This window comes from Protomyctophum bolini, assembly GCF_963924005.1.
Source record: "Protomyctophum bolini genome assembly, chromosome: 6".
Classification (NCBI taxonomy): Eukaryota; Metazoa; Chordata; class Actinopteri; order Myctophiformes; family Myctophidae; genus Protomyctophum; species Protomyctophum bolini.
The window spans coordinates 17,519,418-17,539,931 of NC_137867.1; the positions used below are offsets into that span (position 1 = coordinate 17,519,418).

At 43.8% G+C, this 20,514-nt stretch overlaps 1 protein-coding gene across 1 annotated transcript in view; it reads left to right on the forward strand.

The window, feature by feature from the left end:
- The window catches only part of fbxl17 (F-box and leucine-rich repeat protein 17), a 248,992-nt gene that overhangs the window by 61,641 nt on the left and 166,837 nt on the right, over nucleotides 1-20,514 (forward strand). The window contains exon 7 of the mRNA XM_080766456.1: nucleotides 11,268-11,375. Within this exon, the coding sequence (XP_080622582.1) occupies nucleotides 11,268-11,375 (108 nt within the window). The remainder of the gene's footprint in view (nucleotides 1-11,267; nucleotides 11,376-20,514) is intronic.

The window sequence follows — 20,514 nt, forward strand, 5'->3', positions numbered from 1 at the left end:
GCTTGTCTTATCGCGCGCTCTCTGACAAAATGTAATGACGGAACATAAGAGATTAAACGGACATGATGGAGAACCCATTGTCGGGACATGTTGAGATTAAATGTAGAATTTAATGGATCAGAGGCACAGTTTATTAGCTTTTTCTTTGCACTTGGGTCTGTTTGCCTATACCTACCGTATGTTCCTGCCATAATATGCACCCTTCCCTTCTGCATACACATGCATACAGTATACACAGTCTGCTTTGCATGTACAGATGTACGTCACATCAAGTATTGACATGGCCATATCATATTTGCCGTGCAGTGCAGCTGATCGAAACAGTTTTCTTCTCGGGATTAACATCAAAGATCTGGCAAGATCGATGTCTCCTCTGAGAAACTGACGAGTACCGCAAAAACAAAGATTCAGGAGAAAACTATCTCCTTGGGACAGAGCACTGAAGCTGGTTATCGCTGGTAGTGTGAGTCAGTCTTGCGTAGCTTTTGTAACCGTGTCAATGGGGAGAGGAAGAGGAGGCTATACGAGGTGCTTTTTACAGACCGCCGAGCAGAACAATCCAATACGGAGCTTTGCGCGAGGCGTCGATAGGCATGTCACAGTAGCAATCCAGTGCTCTGATACAGGTCTGCAGTCGGTTTACCTGCTTACCCTCTTTAAATCCCTAATGCTCCCTCGCCATTAGCAAGCTGTCTCTGACCAATGCCCAGAGTGCTTAAAAGTGAATTTCCTTTTCTAATGTGAACAAAGTACGAGTAGGAAAAGCTTTACAAGACTAGAAGAATACAGAGGCCAAACAAAGAAACGAGGAACTGTTAAGTGTATAATATTGAAAGTAATGTATTCCTCGCCATAGATTTGATGTTTTGATCTTTTGTCTTCACAGCAGCTGCAAGCATTTGCTTGGGTCTGCTTTGTCCTATTTCTCAATGCTAAGTTAATGGCATCCACTTGCAAAGGCCCCTTTTGTCAGCAGATATGCTCCATAGTAAATGTGGATCATTATATTGACAACGCCCAGGCTGTATGGTGAAGAGTAGCCCGAGGCCTATCATATCGTAGCTAACCAATAATTTGACAGTGAAGGTGAAACTTTTTACTTGTATGTAGTGTACCTATAGTTTGTGTGTGAGTGGGGGGTGCCCCCCCCCCCCCAGTGTCCTCAGTGATTCAGCTGCTGAACAGTCCGGCGTAATGAGAGCTGCCACTTTACTTTTAAACGACTAGTAAGGTTTTTCTTTTTGGCTCCCTCCAAAGAAGGCTTTTTATTTCCCTCCGACATGTGACAAAGTACTATTGATCCTTAGGAAAAGAGGCGGACAAGAGAAACTCCTCCTCATCTCGAGGAAGCAGTTGGTGCACCCACAATCCCACATGCATACAAATATACTATGTTAGAGCTGGGCAATAATTCCTCGTATGTCAACATTTCCTGGCCAATAAACAGATCTGATTAAATGTTGTCTTTTCCTGGTCTTAAAGGCAGCATTAGTAAAGTGATAGAATCTTCGTAACTTATTAGACAGTCACTTGTAGTAACGTGAACAACAAATGTCTTCCTCTGTTTTCTCATCAGATCCACATTTCTAACGATCTTTTCTCAATATGTTCTCATACATACTGAGTGTCCCCTAGGATGAAGTTGTAACCGTGGTGTGGCGTTTTTACATTTAGTTTACATTCTTTGCTCTCAAAATATTAAGTCAGGTGTCTTTGAGATTGACAGTGTTGTGGAGTCACGGTATCTATTTACAACCACGAACAGCAGCTAAAGTCCTTGTCTTAAGAAGGGGCGGGCCTCCACAGTTAAATGCATATAATATTATAATTATAATAATAATAATAACTTTATTTGTATAGCACATTTCATACATAAAATGTAGCCCAAATTGCTTCAAATTAAGTAATGTAAATAATAAACACTGATATTGTATATATCTTCTGAAAGCATAGAACATAGTCACCCTCGATATATTGTCACATAATCGATACCGGTGTATTATGTCAAATGAATATTTTTGTCAATATCACCAAGCCCTATAGTCTATACAGTCACACAGGCACACATTTGCATACCCACTGAGACGAAAACAATTGGTAAGTGACACTCCTTAGGGATCTGAGAACATCAGCCGTTGCATAAATGACAGGCAATTTCTCAGTTTGTGAGTGCAGTTGAGGGTGGAGTGACGAGATCACAATCACTGTGGCGGTCGCCGGTCACCCATGTAGATTGTATCCCTCCCTGGCATCATCAGGGCTGCTGGCATCGATAGGAGGAGGCAAGAGGCTTTGACAAGGTGTGTGTGTGTGTGTGTGTGTGTGTGTGTGTGTGTGTGTGTGTGTGTGAGAGGGACAGGGGGAGAGCAAGGAGGAGAGAGCTTGCCTGTGTGAATAAGAAGATCGAGCACTGATAGATTTTCCACTGTGAAAAATGTGTGATATGCTTGATTTATCCAGGCTATTGTCATTGTTGCTTAACCAGGCAGCAGTCACTGCATTGTTGTGTGAGTAAGAGGAGGATGGATTTTCCCATCATGTCACCAAAGATGTGGCCGCAGCTGGAGATAAAAGCGGAGCTATCGATCTTGAGAGCCTCATCTTTCAGAGATACTTGTCCCCGAGACCTGTCTACAACTGTAGACGGAATATCTTGGGCTTTTCTCCAAATGTATCACTTTAGTTGCCTTTCTGCTTTTTCAGATAGCAGACAGTGAGCGGAGAGCAGTGGGGTGAGAGTGGGCATGAACGATCACCAAAGTTTACTTCTAACTTTACTGTAGTAGTAATACTGTCTATGAGCCATTACTAAACTCATACATTACCAGACTTTTGGACTTTGGAGGAGTGAAGGATGCTGAATCATTTTCTCTTTTTAGTAACTACCGGTATTCCTGTTACTAAATCAATACGTATATACATACAGTATATATTTATTCATTTTCTATGGAAGCAGGTAGCATTATGAAGCCAAGGATCATGGGATTGGCTGCGGTGAGGAGAGCATCATACATTTGCATTTGGCTCAACTCTATGCACAAGAGCTGGCATCCAATCGGCCACGCATTGATACACGACAGCACTTAAGTTTGACACAAAGGGACTCTGATATAACTCTATTGAAAGTACTGCACATTGATCATATTAACTACTAGGTTAAAACGTGATAGTTTTAACCTAGCAGTTGTACATGACTCAAGATTGAGGAACTTGCACAGTCTATTTCTTGCCTAAAGTTTATAAGTTGTTGACAGACGAATACTGGACTACTCGCCCCGGTGCTTGCCCGTTCCTCCCGGAATTTTCCCCAGTGAGGGGGATAACTTTGTAATATGCTATTGGCTGTTTGTATTCTTTTTGGAAAAATATAAAAAGATACTGCTGTGGAAAGGCTATATTATTTGACTTATATTGAACCTATAAACAATTTAGTATTATTTAGTATATGTAAGGTTTTGCCCCCTCAAATGGTACCTCGTCAGATAATCCCCACATATCCTACAACAACTTCTGTGAACAGACTTCACTGTAGTAGCTTTTCATAAATTATATTTGTACTTAGGCTGTTCTGCTGTCATGAAAGTTTATAGTTAGAGAAATTCAAAGTCCAGCCGTCTGCTGTCCAGCCTCTCCCACCCCTCACTGGGGAAAATTCTGGGAGGAAAACAGAAACGGCGCGAGTAGTCTTGTTACCTTGACAGACAAGCTGCCATTGGAGCTGGGCACCACCAGAGACAAATACAAACATTCGCATGTATGCTGTTAAAGGAGAATTCCATGCTAGAGGTCCTTCTTACCTTATTTGTAGTTGTTACGTCCCCAACAAAGATGTCTACGTAGGTGTTATTTTGTGCAATAGTGCATTATTGGCTATTTCCCCTAATATAAGCCCTCAATGGGGGTTGGGTTTTTGTGCTAATTCGCTTATTTACATCGAAATACGTAGTAAAGTGTGCCGAGGATATATACAATTTATTTTTATTTTTGAGCGATGGAAATAAGCGAATTAGCACAACAACCCAATGCCCCATTTAATTCAATGCAATTCATTGAGGGCTTATGGCAGGGAAAATAGCGAATAATGCGCTTTTGCACAAAATAACACCTGGACCTCTTTGGTGGGGACGTAACAACTACAAATAAAGGTCAGAAAGCCTTCTGGAATTCTCCTTTAAAGGTCAGCGCGTGCGTGCGTGCACACACACAGACACACACACACACACACACACACCCCCCTACCTACCTAGCTCCCAGTGGTGACACTGTACATTGTCCACACCTGTGTTCCTCTGAGCAGGGGTTGGGTTGGGGATCAGAGAGCAGCCCAATCTGTGGAGTTTAAATGTGACTTGTGACTGTTTCTTAAGCCATTGAAACCGTGATAGCATCCGTGTCATTTTCGACTTGAGCTATAGAACATTATTTTTTACAAAAAAATAAAGATCTACAGACTGTGAGTGTAGTGTGTGTTTTATTCAGTATTTTACTGTATATCGTCTGATCTGTATGTTATTTCATAGTCCAACTAGGCCTTTAACACATAGTAGAATTAGTTTATGGCATTTTACACAACGGAACATTAGTAGTTGTCTTCCAGACTCTGACTTTTTTCTACTTTAATAACTCTAACCCTAATGACATTACATTATTTGTAATATTTCAACATATGCTCCAAAGACTAATTATAAAATAATAATTGTTCTTCCAGAGAATCTAACTGGAACGAAACCGCACACTTCTTGGAAGCCCCAAGGATAGACGATAGAAACACGAACACGTTGCAGTAATCATTATTAATCTGTGTCTGCAAATCCTCTCTTGGCTGGGCCTGGTGTTAATAAAGCTGGCTTAATTAGACTGATTGATTAGACTAGGGTGGCAATGCCTGAGCTCTCGTCACAGATCCTCTCACTGTCAAGCCTCTAATACGATCAGATTGCCACACACACTCTTACACACAATGTACACACCCATAATGTACATACTGTACACACACACACACACACACACACACACACACACACACACACACACACACATAATGTACACACAAACACACACGCGTAAAGTACACACAGGAATTGTTTGGCCTGTCATGCAAACATCAGCTTGTGTTCTCTCTCTCTCTCTCCCCCCCCCTCTCTCTCTCTCTCTCTCTCTCTCTCTGTGTCTGTCATATCCATATTCAAACAGGATTTACGGCCATGAAAGAGGCAGCGAAGCTTGCCTAAGCAATACACTGAAGACTAGATTCTACATTATGTTAACATGAAAAGATTGCATATCTCTGCACCCCGAGTCCCAGCCCCCTCGTCTCCTTCTCATAGTTTCCCTGGTGTCTCACTCCAAGACAGGCCAGTGTGTCCCCGTCTAATCTCGCCTCGTAAATTCACTTTTATCCTCTGTGTTTAGCAAAGTAAGAAGGGGGAGAAAAAACCCCAAGAAAAGTAGATCTCTGCCAGGCCTGCTCGCCTACCCAGGGCTGTGTCAGTCTCTGCCAGGCCTGCTCGCCTACCCAGGGCTGTGTCAGTCTCTGCCAGGCCTGCTCGCCTACCCAGGGCTGTGTCAGTCTCCGCCAGGCCTGCTCGCCTACCCAGGGCTGTGATCACAATCTACCTTTTGGACATAATATCTACACCACGCACACAATCCTCAGCGTTCATTTATCCATGTGTACAAATACACTCAGAGTTGAATTAAGGACTCAGGTTTTCACGGGGCATCTTTATGTCCGTATGCGAGTAGTAGGGGTAAATGTACGACAGCGTTGCTTTGTGTTTTCCGCTGACCGCCGTGCGAGTTAGCTTTACTACTGTACACGTAGAGTAACTGGACTCCATAACGCTCCTCTGATCGATATCCATCTGACCGAATCACCCCGTGCATTTAGGAAAGTGCTTGGTGCCCTGCTTGATGTGCAATAAGCAGACACGGTGCATTGTAAAGAGACTCCACCTCCCTGTACTTAAACTTTATGACTTATTGTTTCCACATTGCCTCCATCGCTGCAAGCATTGGATATTGCAGTGGATAAATGTTGATTTCGTTTTTAGGTTTATTTTCTTGCCAGATCACCAGTCTTATGCATCAATACTAACAGCCCATCTGAGATCTTTAACCCATTTTGGGCGGGAACCCCCTTTTGGTGTTTCAAACATTGTTATAATTTAGCTATTGAAAAATAGCAGATCTACAAGCTACAACTTGTAGTTCTGCTATTTTTGAAAAATCGTTAAAATGTGCCTCAAATCTTTCAGAAAGTTGTCATGATTTAGAAAACTATTTTTTTCCCCGAGGTCAGGCCTAAATGGGCTAGAGAGAGGGAGTGTGTGTGTGTGTGTGTGTGTGTGTGTGTGTATGTGCGTGCACTCTGTATTGCTCACATGCAAACGCATGCATGTCCAGGGGCTTTGACGAGCCGTCGTAGGCAGTATCACTCCGCAGAGAGACTTTATGGAGGAGGAAGTGATTACCTGGGAAAACAGAACTTTGATGGAAATCATCCCACTTCTCGGCCTATAGCGTGCCACAGGTCTGAGCCTTGAGGCGTGTTATTATCGGAAATCTGTGTGGTGGCTCTCGCTGCCCTCCGTTGAACCATATATGTTGTAAAGGTTCTTTATTTATTTTTATGTAGGGTTTGCAATGCCATATTTAACTGCCAAATATACTGCATTGAACTGTGTGTGTGTGTGTGTGTGTGTGTGTGTGTGTGTGTGTGTGTGTGTGTGTGTGTGTGTGTGTGTGTGTGTGTGTGTGTGTGTGTGTGTGTGTGTGTGTGTGTGTGTGTGTGTGTGTGTGTGTGTGTGTGTGTGTGTGTGTGTGTGTGTGTGTGTGTGTGTGTGTGTGTGTGTGTGTGTGTGTGTGTGTGTGTGCGCACCTTGGTGTCTTGATAAATTACCCTGTGCCTGCCCCCCACACACTTCCTGCCATCTCTCTCTCTCTGATGAAACACTAAGGACCACAACCAGCCCACCCACATGTGTGCGTGTGCACGTGCGCACACAATGTGTATACTTGAGTGTGAGAAATGAGAATGTGGGGCGGAAGGGAGAGATGTTGAGAACAGAATTACTGATGATCTTTGTTTGTGTTGTTGAGGGAAGGCCTGTTGGTTTTGGGGAGTGGGAGTGATGTCAGACATTATGAGGAGGGAGGGGTGAGTGGAGGGAAAGTGACCTATCTAGCCACAGCTCTCAGACACATTTGCCTCCCTCTTCTTCTCCAGCCCTTTTGCCAGCTCAGTGTCCTTGTGGTTAGCGTGGAAGTTTGGGGTTTGATCCCCAGCCGGGGTTTACCAAAGACAAGATTGGGGTCCCTGTGACGTACTAGCGTCATGTCCAGGGGGTGTACTTGTAGTTTTGTACATCAAGCTGCCTCGCACTAACGTAACAGGAGATGGGCTCTGCAAGGCTTACTTATTACTTACTTATATACTGTATACAGTAGATATAGATGCACCATTTCTAAGCTGCCCTCTTTGGAAAGGACTCCATGCCCCATAGACCGTCATACAACGTCCCATTTTGCTTCCTCAGCACTTACTCAACATCTCTCTCAGCCGTACACATACTGGTGTTATGACTCCAGTATTTCTCTCTCCTCTCCTCTCCTCTCCTCTCCTCTCCTCTCCTCTCCTCTCCTCTCCTCTCCCAGAGGTCATTAAACTATACAATCCCTTTCTAAAAAGGGCTTTAAGGCTTCTTCTCCACAGCCCCCTGCTACGGCTCTTTTCATCTTGTTAAATCAAACTCCATGAGAGGGCGCGGGTCGGGAGGATGGGGTGCAGAGGGGGGTGAGAGACAGAGAGAGAGAGAGAGAGAGGGAAAATGAAAATTTGGGACAGGTTTTCGTGTATGTGTGGGGGATGGAGACTGGAGTAACAAATCCATATGGTCTTTTGCGCACGGCCACATGTGCGTGCGTGCGTGCGTGCGTGCGCGCGCGCGCACACACACACACACACACACACACACACACACACACACACAATATAAACACACTTTGTTTATGTGACATGGTACATGCCCTCCTGCCCTGCTCTGCTCCGGTGGAATATTAGTTTTTCTTCCCGTCTCACCTGCTGAGAGTTACTGTAGACCTGTAGCTGACTCCTTTCTCTGTTTCTCTTTCTCCCTCTCTCTTATCTCATATACATCCCGTTCCAGAAGAGAGGTGGCCTCTCTGTGATTCCTTTACCTGGCTCCCAGACCATCGTGATTTAGGAATCATGTCTGTGTATTGTACTTGCTTTTGGTTATGCTAGTCTGTCTGAAAATGTTTTCCTTGGTGGGTTTTCATAGCAGGGGTCATGTTTTCTTTGTTTGTTTTTTGGAGGGGGTGCTGCTCCAGCCAGTTCCCTTCTGCTGCCAATTGTACTCAGAACCGTCCTTCTGGGGCCTTTTAAAGTTTTCACCTGGTCCCTTGGACAAAATATAAACACCACAGCCTCCAAAGGATGATTTTTCTGCTATTAAACCTTTTGTTTAGAAAAGATGGATCTATTATAGAGGTTCTTGTTTACTTTTACACACCGAAACTGTAGAGCAGGCGCTCCGAGAAGGAGCTCCATTTTATATTAATTTAATGAAATAAAAAGGTCAAAATCCTGCGCACAGCTTTCTGCTTGCCGCAACACGATGATAAAATAAAAATGCTACAACTGTGTTTATTCTCACTCAAGTGTTTATTCCCCGTTCATTCATATGCTGGATCATTGATCAGTAGCACGGGGTGGGGGGGTGGGGGGGGGGGGGGATTCTCACTCTCACTACAGAGAAGGCTTTTCAGAAAGCCACACAACTGAGAACTCACCATAAGTAAAGCCTTTTCGGGCCATATGGGGCTGTATGTACTATGTAGCCTATCTCCTGTTTCTGTAGCATGACGTGCATGTACACCCCCTGGACATGACGCTAGTACAGTATGTTGCAGGGACATACCCCGCTCCAACCCTTGATGCTGAGTGCCAAGCAGGGACTCGGGAGGCACATGTCTTTGGTATTTGGTATGTCCCGGCCGTGGATTCAACCCCCCAACAAGTGCAGGCCACTGAACTCCACCATAATGATACAATATCTTAGGCTGAAGCACTGAGAAAACTGTTGCGCCTTGCTTCGTCCTTTTTTTCCAAACTTGGTTGCGGTGGTCTCAAAAACATAAGGGAAACTTTGACAGAAAAAGACTCGCTCACTGTATAGAAAATAGAACTCCTTAGACTGAGACTTAAGAAAATATTTTTTCTTTTCTTTTATCATGCTCATAAAGTGCTCTGTGCTCAAAGTGCAATTAAAAAGCAAACGTTTCGGTCCCAAGACCTTCGTCAGTGCTATATGGACCTTAGGTCATTAATTCTCTGTCCCTCCCCAAGTTAGTCATTCTGCCATTTCCTTTTGAACAATACACAATTCCATGTGTTCAGTGTTTTTACACCTTAGTGTTAAACCTTAATTCAAGTACTGCACTGCATACTGTAGTATATACATACTGTAGTATGACACATTTAGACAATAAATAAAATTATAAATGACGTTCTACCCCGTTGCACTGTACTGTATGACCTGTTGAAAGATAAATGGGCCCTCCTGCTCTCTCAATGGGTCTCCCTGGGTTCTCCATCTTTGTCTGACTCAACATGATAACCTTTAAGGTAGCCCTCAGGAGAGAGCTAAAGGGGACAGGGGTTGGGGGGGGGGGGGGGGGAGAGAGAGTGAGAGAGATACTAAGAGAGAGAGTGAGTCAGAGGAGGTTTCTAATGCTCTGCGTGCAGGAGAGTAAAGGAGGTGATTGAGGGACAGGTCAGAGGTCAGATCCCTCTGTAATGAGCTAGATTTATAACCACCAACTTAATCACAGCGAGGACTCCCAGTTGATTTATGGACACAGTGTCTTGCTTCATTCACCCTGGATATATGGATGTGTTCCCCAACCCAGAGTAATAAGGTAGTGAAATCCTCTGTGTTCATTTAACATCTGAGGGTGAATAAAAATATATCTGATACGAATGCATATATGAACACATTGTTTGTATAATTCATTTCAACATTGAATATCTGCCGTTTAGGATAAAATCACATTGTAAAGCACTTTAAAGATGGTGTGCAATGGCCTTTTTGGGGCATTTTATTTTGTAGTTTCACTCTGAAACGTAAGCCTGTGCTGCTGAACCAATCAGAGCGTTGCATCCCTCCAGGCTATGGGACGTTGGCTACATGCACGTCTCGTCTCTTTGTTTACAAGTCAGAGTCTGATCGACAGATACGGCAATGGATCTCAGCAGTTTGCTACTACGACTGTGTGGCTTATTTCTAACCTATAATGTTTTCAGACACATATTTTTGCGTGCTGATTATGTTTAAAATGAGTACCGGTAATACACTTCTGAATGTCATCTTGAATGAGATACATTTTTTGTTGTTGTTCTGTAATCAAAACCAGCTGTGTTTGGAGGAATGCGCAGCAATGGGAATAACACAGGTGAATGAAATCAAGATTCTTCCGGGCCTCTACACCAGTGGTTCCCAAACCTTTTCATGTCAAGGACCTCCGTTTAAGAACATATGCCAGGGACCCCCCATAAGAGAACATTTTTACGGCTATAGCAGTGATTCTCAACCCGTTTAATTTCAAGGTCCCCCAAAGTTTGACATGCATTAGTCTACGGTCCCCCATTGAATGGCATTTCTATCTCTTGGACCCCAATTTTTATTGTAAAATCAATGTTCATTTACACTCTCAGAGTTACAGACCCATATACTGTAAGGGTCCATTTGGTTCCAAACTATCATTTAGTTGGGGACCCCCTGGAACTCCTTCAAGGACCCCTGGGGGTCCGCGGACCCCACCTTGGGAACCACTGCTCTACACGTCATCACGCAGCACGTTTTCATTCAAAGGAAGTAATTAAAATTAGATTTTATGGACTTTTGATATAAAAATAGTAAAATACACAAAAATGGAGATGTTCCCATTGTTTTGGCATCTATTGTCTATAGGTATGCCCATATGTATGCACTGTAGATGTACAACAGTAGATCTATCAATGTGTGATCATGCTACGTACTTGTTCATTTTGATATAACACTAGTCTTTGGGGAAAAGTAATTTCCTACAAGCACTGGCGAGGTTTTCGAGATGTGCTATACTTGTGTCATGTGGTGCTCATTGACAAAACTGTGCACGATACAAAGCAAATTATCCACTCATGTTAACTCTGTTAAAATGTATTGTTTTTTACAGTGTTATTTCGTTTTTTTCCTCTCTTCCAGGTGACTGATAGGTCTGTGCGAGCTGTCGCAGAGCATTGTCCAGAGCTGCAGTTTGTGGGCTTCATGGGATGCCCCGTGACATCACAGGGAGTCATCCATCTGACCGGGGTGAGTGACTCCACGCATCATGGCTGACATTAAGCATTAATGTGCTTGTAAATATCATCCATGTTTCCAGAGCAGTTAAAGGTTGAGACTACATGAGTTTATCCCCCCTGACAACGGCATTACCGTCCCTTTTCGGAAGCAGATACAGAAAGTTATTGCGTACACGTTTTTTTTTTTTTTGCACCAATTATTACGAGTGTAAATGTCAAGAGGAGGGGTTTGCATGACCTTGTTTTCTTTTCGTTGTCTAATGCTGTTTCAGCTATAACGACATGCAGAGTACTAGCATTCCATCCTGTTGTTGCTGACGTGCAGCATTTCCACAGGGGGTAAAAAAGAATACACTTTCTAAAAGTAAACTCGAGGCCTTGCCGTGTGGTGGGTTTTCTTTCTTTTCATAGTTTCTGTGGAAGTTAGTGGGAGCTAACTTTTAAACCTCATGCAAGCCTAATGAGATGAATCCCTAATTCTACGAGGCTGTTCAGATGACACCCTGCTGTTTGGATATTACCACGTTAATGAGAGGGGTACAGTGGTTAAAGATGTACCCCCCTCGACACACACACACACACACAGACGCATACAGTACGTGCTGTGCACATGTGCATGCACATCTGTCCACTCAAGCGCAAGCTGAGGCACATGCACACACACACACACAGTTGGTTCCCCCTAATACACCGTCAATTCACACAGCCTTCATTTTAGTGTCTGTGTGTGTGCATCCCTGCATGTTTGCGGAACGTGTGTGTGTGTGTGTGTGTGTGTGTGTGTGTGTGTGTGTGTGTGTGTGTGACCCTTCGTCTCAAATGCAATTACAGTAGTATTAATAGGACTGAGGGGCTGTGATGCAGCAGTGCATTATTAGATTAAACAGCAGATTAATTTGGGCCCCATCATCTCTGCAGCCTGTGTTGACCTTGGCCACGCCGTTGTAGACAGACCGTAATGAACCTAGCCAGTCATAACACCATTATCATATCTGTGCTGGACACGCACGCACGCACGCACACCTTATTATTATTTATTGCAATATAACCACGGGAAAAGTTTTGATGGTGCGTTTAGATCTCTTAAATCACAAGTTCACTGCGAACTTCAAAGGTTTGGGCAGAGGCACGGTAATATTGTTTGTAAATAGCTGAATTCTCCGGTTGCAAATTTTCAAAACTAAAGAAAATAATACATTTGGGTATTTTAATTTACATTCCATCAAAAAGAAAGATTATACTATTGCACAAGGACATTTGCCAATAGTGTAAAAGATATTAATCTAAATTAGTAAGTCATTACCACAGAAAACATTTGCACCGATTCCTCTGCAGTCAGGGCTGTTTTTACCCTTTCAGAAACAAAGGTGAGGCAAGTTCCTCTGTGGGGAACATTATTTCACTGCTTCTCAACCCCAAATAATTGCCAAACCACTAAGATTTTAATGATGGTATATAAAAAGAGATGGCATTGTATTCTTTCTTTATAACAGAAAACATTGTTTTCATTATACTTCGTTGGTTCATCGATCCAAGCCGGAACACAATTGATTTATTCATTATTCAAATAAATAGGCTCTTAAAATTCACACGGCTCACCCATCTAACCACTTAACACGTGTTAACTTCTGTTAAGAGACAAAAATACATTTAAATTAGGCATCTCCGTCCCCGTTGTATCTTTGTGTTTGCTCTTTCTTCCTCCCTCTCTTTCTCTCTCTGTCTCTCTGTCTCTCTCTGTCTCTCTCTCTCTCTGTCTCTCTCTCTCTGTCTCTCTGTCTCTCTCTGTCTCTCTCTCTCTCTGTCTCTCTCTCTCTGTCTCTCTCTGTCTCTCTCTCTCATGTATTCCGCTCTCACTGTCCCCTAATCTATGACAGTAATTATCTCGTTCAGGAGTTGATTCCTCTCCCTTCATTCATGCTTTGAATCGGTCCCTCGCCCTCGGTCCCCATCCAGTGTCAACTGGAAAATCATGTTCTATCGTTGCATTTCTTATGACTCTGTGGACCCTTATGCACATCTCCTGTTCGATTATCACTATCCGCCCCGTCCTGCCCTCTCATCTCTCCTGCACACTTTCCTTTGACAATCTTCTGACAATCTTCCTAAACTCCCCACGCCATTTGCCACTGTGGAGAAGAGGGAAAAAAAATCCATTACTGTTATTAACTTCCCTTTTCATACAACTCGCCTCGATCTCATTTCAAGATTTTTTTTTTGGTATCCTTTTTTTAATCAAAATTAGGTAGAAGGAAATCAATTGAAATCTTGTTTTTGATGAAGTGCACAGGCTGCCAACTGAAGATGTGCTGAATGTGATGGAGGTAGTCAGTGGTAGAAGTCAGTGGTGAAACTACTGCAGTGCTCATGCAGTGTTCCTGGTCCCGCTGAGACCTCGTGTTGAAAGCTCATGTTTCATAATTATACTGTATCAAAGTCTGCTTATGTATTTAAACACTTTCAACCTGGCATCCCTGTTGTGGGTTTTCACCAAAAATCAATACATACTTTTTTTTTTTCTTCTAAAAGGCAATTGAGCTTATACAGTAGATGGGTTAATGTTTGTAGAGAATCTGAAAAGATTATGCTTTATATTATTTTAAAATGAAAAAAGAAACGCCACTTCTTCTCAACCCCCTGTGTGCCGCAACTTGTATAAACTTTGACAACTTAAAAACACTTTTGTTAACTTGTTTTTCGATTTCTAGTCACTTGAAATGGAGTGGGTCTCCAGCCGCTCTGCTTGTGGTGCGTGAGTGTCTAACCTTTTACTGGTGTTTGGGTTACATATTGAACGTTTAAGTTTCCTTCTAGCCTGACACTATTAATGGTTTTATTGATGAGGCTGGTCACATCCCAGGGCCATGTAATGGATACAAAGTGTCTGGGGAGCAAAGCTCTGTGTGTGTCCCAATACTCTCAGTGGCACATTGCTCTCCCCTAGCGTGCGTGTGTGTGCGCGCGCGCGCGCGTGTGTGTGTGTGTGTGTGTGTGTGTGTGTGTGTGTGTGTGTGTGTGTGTGCGCGTGCGCGCGCGTGCGTGTGCACCTGAATGAAATCAATCTTTCCCTTCACACAGTGTCAAGGGAGCACCCTTGAGTCAGGTCAAGGGACAAGCCACTGAGGGTGTGTGTGTGTGCGTGCGCATGCATGCATGCATGCATTTAGGGCTAAACTAAACCAGCTTTAGCATGACCCCCCTGGGGTGTGTGTGCACTTACACACAGAACTGTGCCAAAGTTAAACATGGTTTAAAAGAAAAACATTTTGAAAGTACAGCCTATTTTGTGCACTTCCTCCTTGGGTTCCGTCAGTAGAGCTTTGGTCTTGGCCGGCTTTGAATGATGAGCAGACAAAAACCACAGTCGTTATCCAACTCCTCCAACAGTGTCAGTACCTCTTTATACTGTAACTCTCTGGTCTCTCTGCTTCTTGGTCACTATCTCTCTCTCTCCCTCTGTATCTTTGTCTTCTCTCTGTTAGTCTCTCACCATATGCCTGACTGAGTGACTCTCTCTTCCTCCCCCCACCTCTCTCTCTCTCCTCCCTAGTTTCTCTCTCTCCATCTTCCTGTCAAGTGGTATTCTTGTCTTCTGGTAGTGATTAAGTCCAAGGTCGGCGCTATCAGAGAGCCCAGTGTTTGAGAGCAGCACAAAAAGCTTCCACCCCCCCAACTCTCAGATGTCCCGCTGACGACCGACCCCACCCCCCACTCGCCTCGCCTGTCAAACTCTTACCCGCAAATCCCAATTTTTTTGTACATCAGCCCATCATTGGCCCCCAAGCGCGGTGCGGAGCGCAGAATGCCTTAAGTTTTTCATGGGAGTGTTTGCGAAAGTTTGACACCCTCTGGAGGGAGGGGGGAGGGCGTGCGCGAGAGAGAGGAGGCCCGTAGCCAAAACAAATGGAGAGGTTGTTGAAGAAAGTGTCAGAGATGAAAGGTATATTTTCGAGGCTGTAATGGCTCTGCGTCGTTCCCTCTGATGTTCCCCAACTTTGGGCATTTCTGGTCTTAATTTGGGCCTCGCAGATGAATTGGGCTGCGGCGTTGTTGTTCTTTTTTTTTGTCTTTAGTTTTTTCTCCAAAGAAACTTGGGACCTCTTGATAAATGCTCTCTAAATTTGACAGAACTGGAACATGTATAATGCTTCATCCCCCCCCTCTCCCTCGCTCTCTCTCTCTCTCTCTCTCTGTGTTTATGAGTAAATATAACAGCCCAGTCCATGACAGTGGAGCTGTTTCACTTGGTAACCAAACTCACATGTGGTACACATCCGGACGACTCGGTGGGCTCCGTACATCCCCACCCATTGGCTCTGGACCATTGCAACTCGTCACTAGAGTCCCGCTTGCAACATACCAACCCTCCCTCCCCTTGTAGCAAAACCACCAACACCAATGAGACGGTATATCAAACAGTGTGTACGTGAGTCTAGAGAAATCGGACACAAAGGTTAACATCCAGGTCTCCAACTACACCCACATTCACACACTCCTTATTCACCGTCTGCCACCTCCCCTGTGCTGTCTGGGGTCGCCGTAGCCTCTGCCTATAGTACAGGCTCCCTATCTATTCGCCCTGACTGGAGCACAGCTAAATACATCATCTCTGTGCCAGACTGATAACCCCACACACACACACACACACACACACACACACACACACACACACACCCCACACACCACACACCACACACACACACACACACACACACACCACACGCACACGCACACGGACACACACACACGCACACGGACACACACACACACACACACACACACACACACACGCACACACACACACACACACACACACACACACACACACACATACAGGTGTTCGTCAGTGTATCACTCAAAATCCCCATACATGGGAAAGCCCCCATACAGCATAGGTGACTATAGGTCTCGTGACAATCATGTGACATCATCAGGGATGGAGATCTCTGATGTCATAGTAAATGCAACCTGCTGTCGCAATTTGTCTACTTGCCAGCCCTTAGAGCCCCGTTGTGAACCCGGACATTTTGAGTACCCTAAAGTTTTTATGTTGGAAATGTCGTGTCAAGTAGACTAATTGTCATCAATATTGGCCAGCAACTCTACATCTGACCTCAAACCCATCCATCCTTCCTTTTCGATGTGTCCCTTTTGACTGATACCTGTCCATTGAAACTCTAGACGGGCCTGCCCCAAAGTTATTAGTGCAGCCGTGCCCGGCAGCCGGTGAAAACTAGTTTTCTCAACAGGGCCATTAATAATTCAAACCTGTACACTCAATAATGTCCCCACTACCACCCTTAGATCTCCATATATGGAGCTGACCTGACATTCCATATGTTGATCTGACCTCATCAAACCCTGCACACTCAAGACAGACACACTCCATATATGGCTAGTACAGAATTCTTTCCATGTTGATCTAAGCTGGGCTTAAAATGACAGCGGACAAAGTGTAATAAGGATTTTTGTGAAGAGGAGGAGGGGTAGGCTTGGGGGAATCATGAATAGAAAGAGCGGGCGGGAGTCTGAGCATGATGGTCATGTGGTCACGTTGACCCATTTAGACCTAGAACAAAAAGGCCTTCTATACCTAAGTTTTCTGAACAACAACAACAATTATAAATTATGTTTATCGTCTATGTCGGGTGGAAACCAAAACTGTCCAAAACTTTCTTTTCAGGATTCAAATTCCAAAGTAGCAGATCTACAAGCATCTGCTACTTTTGATATTTGTGTTTTAATTCACGAATATATACGCCAACTTAAAATATGGACATAGGAGGCATAGGAGCCCGACAGCAACGGTATGTTGCCCATACGTTGTGGAACTGTACTAGTGACATTTCTGTTCTCGCATTAAATACATTAAATACCTCAGCTGAAAATAGCCGACCCACAAGCTTGTCGATCTGCTATTTTCTGCGAGAGTTACGGATGCTGGGGTTTAAGTGGTTAAACCCAGACAGTCAGCGAGTGAGAGGTTTAACCTGACAGGAGGGGTTGTACTAGAGAGTGTGTGTGTGCGGGACATGAACACTATACACAATATATCGTCACTGTTGTACAAAACCCACTGTTACTTTTCTGGAGATGGGTCTTGAACATCTGAAAATAGCAGATCTACAATGCGAAGCATCACCATGCATTGTGAGCTTGTAGATCAGCTTTTTTCGCTACTTTTGTGTCGGACACAAAATAGTACAAGGTTCCTATCTGTCTTCTCCTGGCGCGTGTATGTATGTGGTCATCGGGCTTAGTGCACCGAAGAGAAGACAGCACTCTCTGTCTCCTCTAGCCGTTCCATGCCACTGAGTTTGTTATCAACACCAACACACATGCAGGATTAGAAGGAGAGATAGACAGAGAAGTGGGGGTGGAGAGAGAGAGGGGAGAGAGGACAGGGGTGGTGACGGGGAGGAAATAGGTGATAGACAGTAGATGCCCAGAAGACAGATGATAAAGGGAGAATTTAAAGACACGCACGCACGCAGACCTAAACACATGAACGTGTGTGTGTGTGCGTGCAGGGGGATCAGACCAGTGGCCCGTGACTGATGCGGACAGTGTATCTGTGATGTCAGACCAATGCCCTTTCCTCTCGTTCGCACCATGCCCTCTTCAAATATTCATCCGTCTGGCTGTATGTCTGGCTGTATGTCTGTGTGTGCGATTTTAGGCTCATCCCGGAGGGATTGTCTCGACACAGCTTTCTCCTGTCTGACTCGGGATGTGTCTGGTATGTTCAGATATGGAGACAAATATGGAGGGAGAGAGTGTGTGTGTATGTGTATGTGTGCGTGTGTAAGAGATTATTTGAGATTCTTGTATGCACCCAATACTCCTATCTCCAGGCGCAGCTGCATTAATAACTTTGGGGCGGGCCCGTCTAGAGTTTAATGGACAGGTATCAGTCAAAAGGGAGACATCGAAGAGGAAGGATGGATGGGGAAGGATCAACATAATGGTATGTCAGAACAGGTTCTGACCTACTGTATATCTAAGGGACAGATGTCGAGTTGCTGGCCAATATTGATGACATCAGGGATCTCCATCCCTGATGATGTCACGAGACCTGCATGGGCTTTCCCATGTATGGGGATTTTGAGTGATACACTGAATGTACGATTTGCGGTCACAACAATGTACAAAGGTGTAAAGGGCATCTATATGGTTTAGCAGTGTTTTTATAGGGCCATATAGATTTGTAACTTAAGTATCTGTGCATTTGAGTCAAGGAAGCCTTCTCTGCGTCTGTGTCACAGTCGTTGTGGTCGTTGAATCTGTCCTAGCAAGTCTCGCTTCCTCCCCTCCTCGGAAGAGAGTCAGAAGAAGAAGCAAATATGAACACTATTTAAGCAGAATTCAGTCTGTTAGGGTCAAAGCAGGACTCTGGAATTCTAAAGATATATAACAATATAACAGATATTTATGTGTGATGTGCAATGTTATCATAATTAACCCTGTGTGCGATGGGGAGGAGACCAGGTCCAAGTGATATCCAATCTTCCACCGTAGTCTGAAAACGTATAGCATTTTATGTAGACAGCACTAGCAAAGCATTTTATGTAGACATAGCACTTTAAAGTATATATGCATAGTTTCATTATATAGAAATTCCACTGTTAAGTTCTTAGCTTACGCATGTTCATGATAGCTACTTTTTTATGATGTATTGCCATGCTTTTTGTTCTTGCTTAATGTAAATCGCTCTGGATTAAATACTGCTAAATACCTTAATTGTAAAAGTAATTTGTGCATAAAATGCAGTATTGCTTTCAAGTAATCCAGGTCAAGTGTGCACTAGAGTCTAGTGACTAGACTATTAGACTATGCCTTCACAGATTTGGTTGTCGAGTAACCATCTTTTAAATATTGAACTTAAAGGATTCCATTACGTCCCCTCCCGCTCCCTAAGGCCATTGTAGAAACCCCCAGGAGGACCAAGCGCCATAGCACCTCGGGTGAGCAGGGCTTTCTCAGTTGCCGCCGCCTCTCTATGGAACCACATCAAAGCTGCCCCCCCCACCCTTCTCTTCTTATAAAGCCGCCCCCAAAACCCGTCTCTTAAGACTTTGCCTTCCCCACCTAATCCTGTTGCTGCTATTTCTACCATTTTCTTTTTAACTGTTTAGTATCTAGAAAGGTATACTACACAAGTCGGATATATTAACTCTATCTCTACCGCTAGCTGTTAGCATACACCCCAGTTCCCAGTGCCAGCATACGCGTTCACTTTGACACTAGCATGTCTGAAAGGTCATTTTGACATTTATGTATTTATTTGGAAGTTGATTATCTTTGCCCATGAAGCTTTCAGATGGTTCCCCTTTCATGACCACCAGCATCCATCACCATTCTATCAGCTCAGAGATTTGAAATCTGAAAAAAATTCTAAATGTGAATTTTAGCACATACTACTTGTGTCGGATTTTACTTCAGACATGATAGTGTTTTAAAAGACGGAATTCCCCCCCCTCCCCCCACACACTCGCTACACACACTCTTTTACATGGCGGCAGTTGCGGTACAAAGGCACAAATTAAATAAATAAAAGGACAGCTCTCCTGGAGTCCGATTTATAGAGGTTTGAAAATCCTCCTTTCAACTGGTTTGCACTGAGATTATATTTGCAATCCCATAGTTGGAACGGTGGGGCGTTGCTATGGGAACCGGACCAATGTTAAAAGCTTCCGTAGGACTCAACCATTACATAGACGGAGTATACGTTGGGGTACGTATATATACGGACCTGGGATATGACGTTACCTAGTGTCGACGTCCGTATATATATGGATTTAGGAAAAAAAGAGTTAATGTTCTTAGTATTATTATTTTTCTTTTATTAGACTAACCGGAGAGAGGTTCGATTTGTTCTTTGCTTTGTGATCCGGGAGTCATAACCCCCAAAATAAGAGTCACTCTCAGGACTAAATGTAACACTCAGGATTTAAGTCGCTACAGTGTAAAATTGTCAGTGTTAATTGAACTCGGTGAGGGGAACAAATGTAACATTACATTTGTACGCTCTCATAGTAACTAAGGATTTCGTCGCGTATGGATTAACATGCAGTAATGGGGGAAAAATGTGAATCATATTTCCCAAATCAAACATGTTGCATATTGCTGCGCTATATAAAGCACAGCAA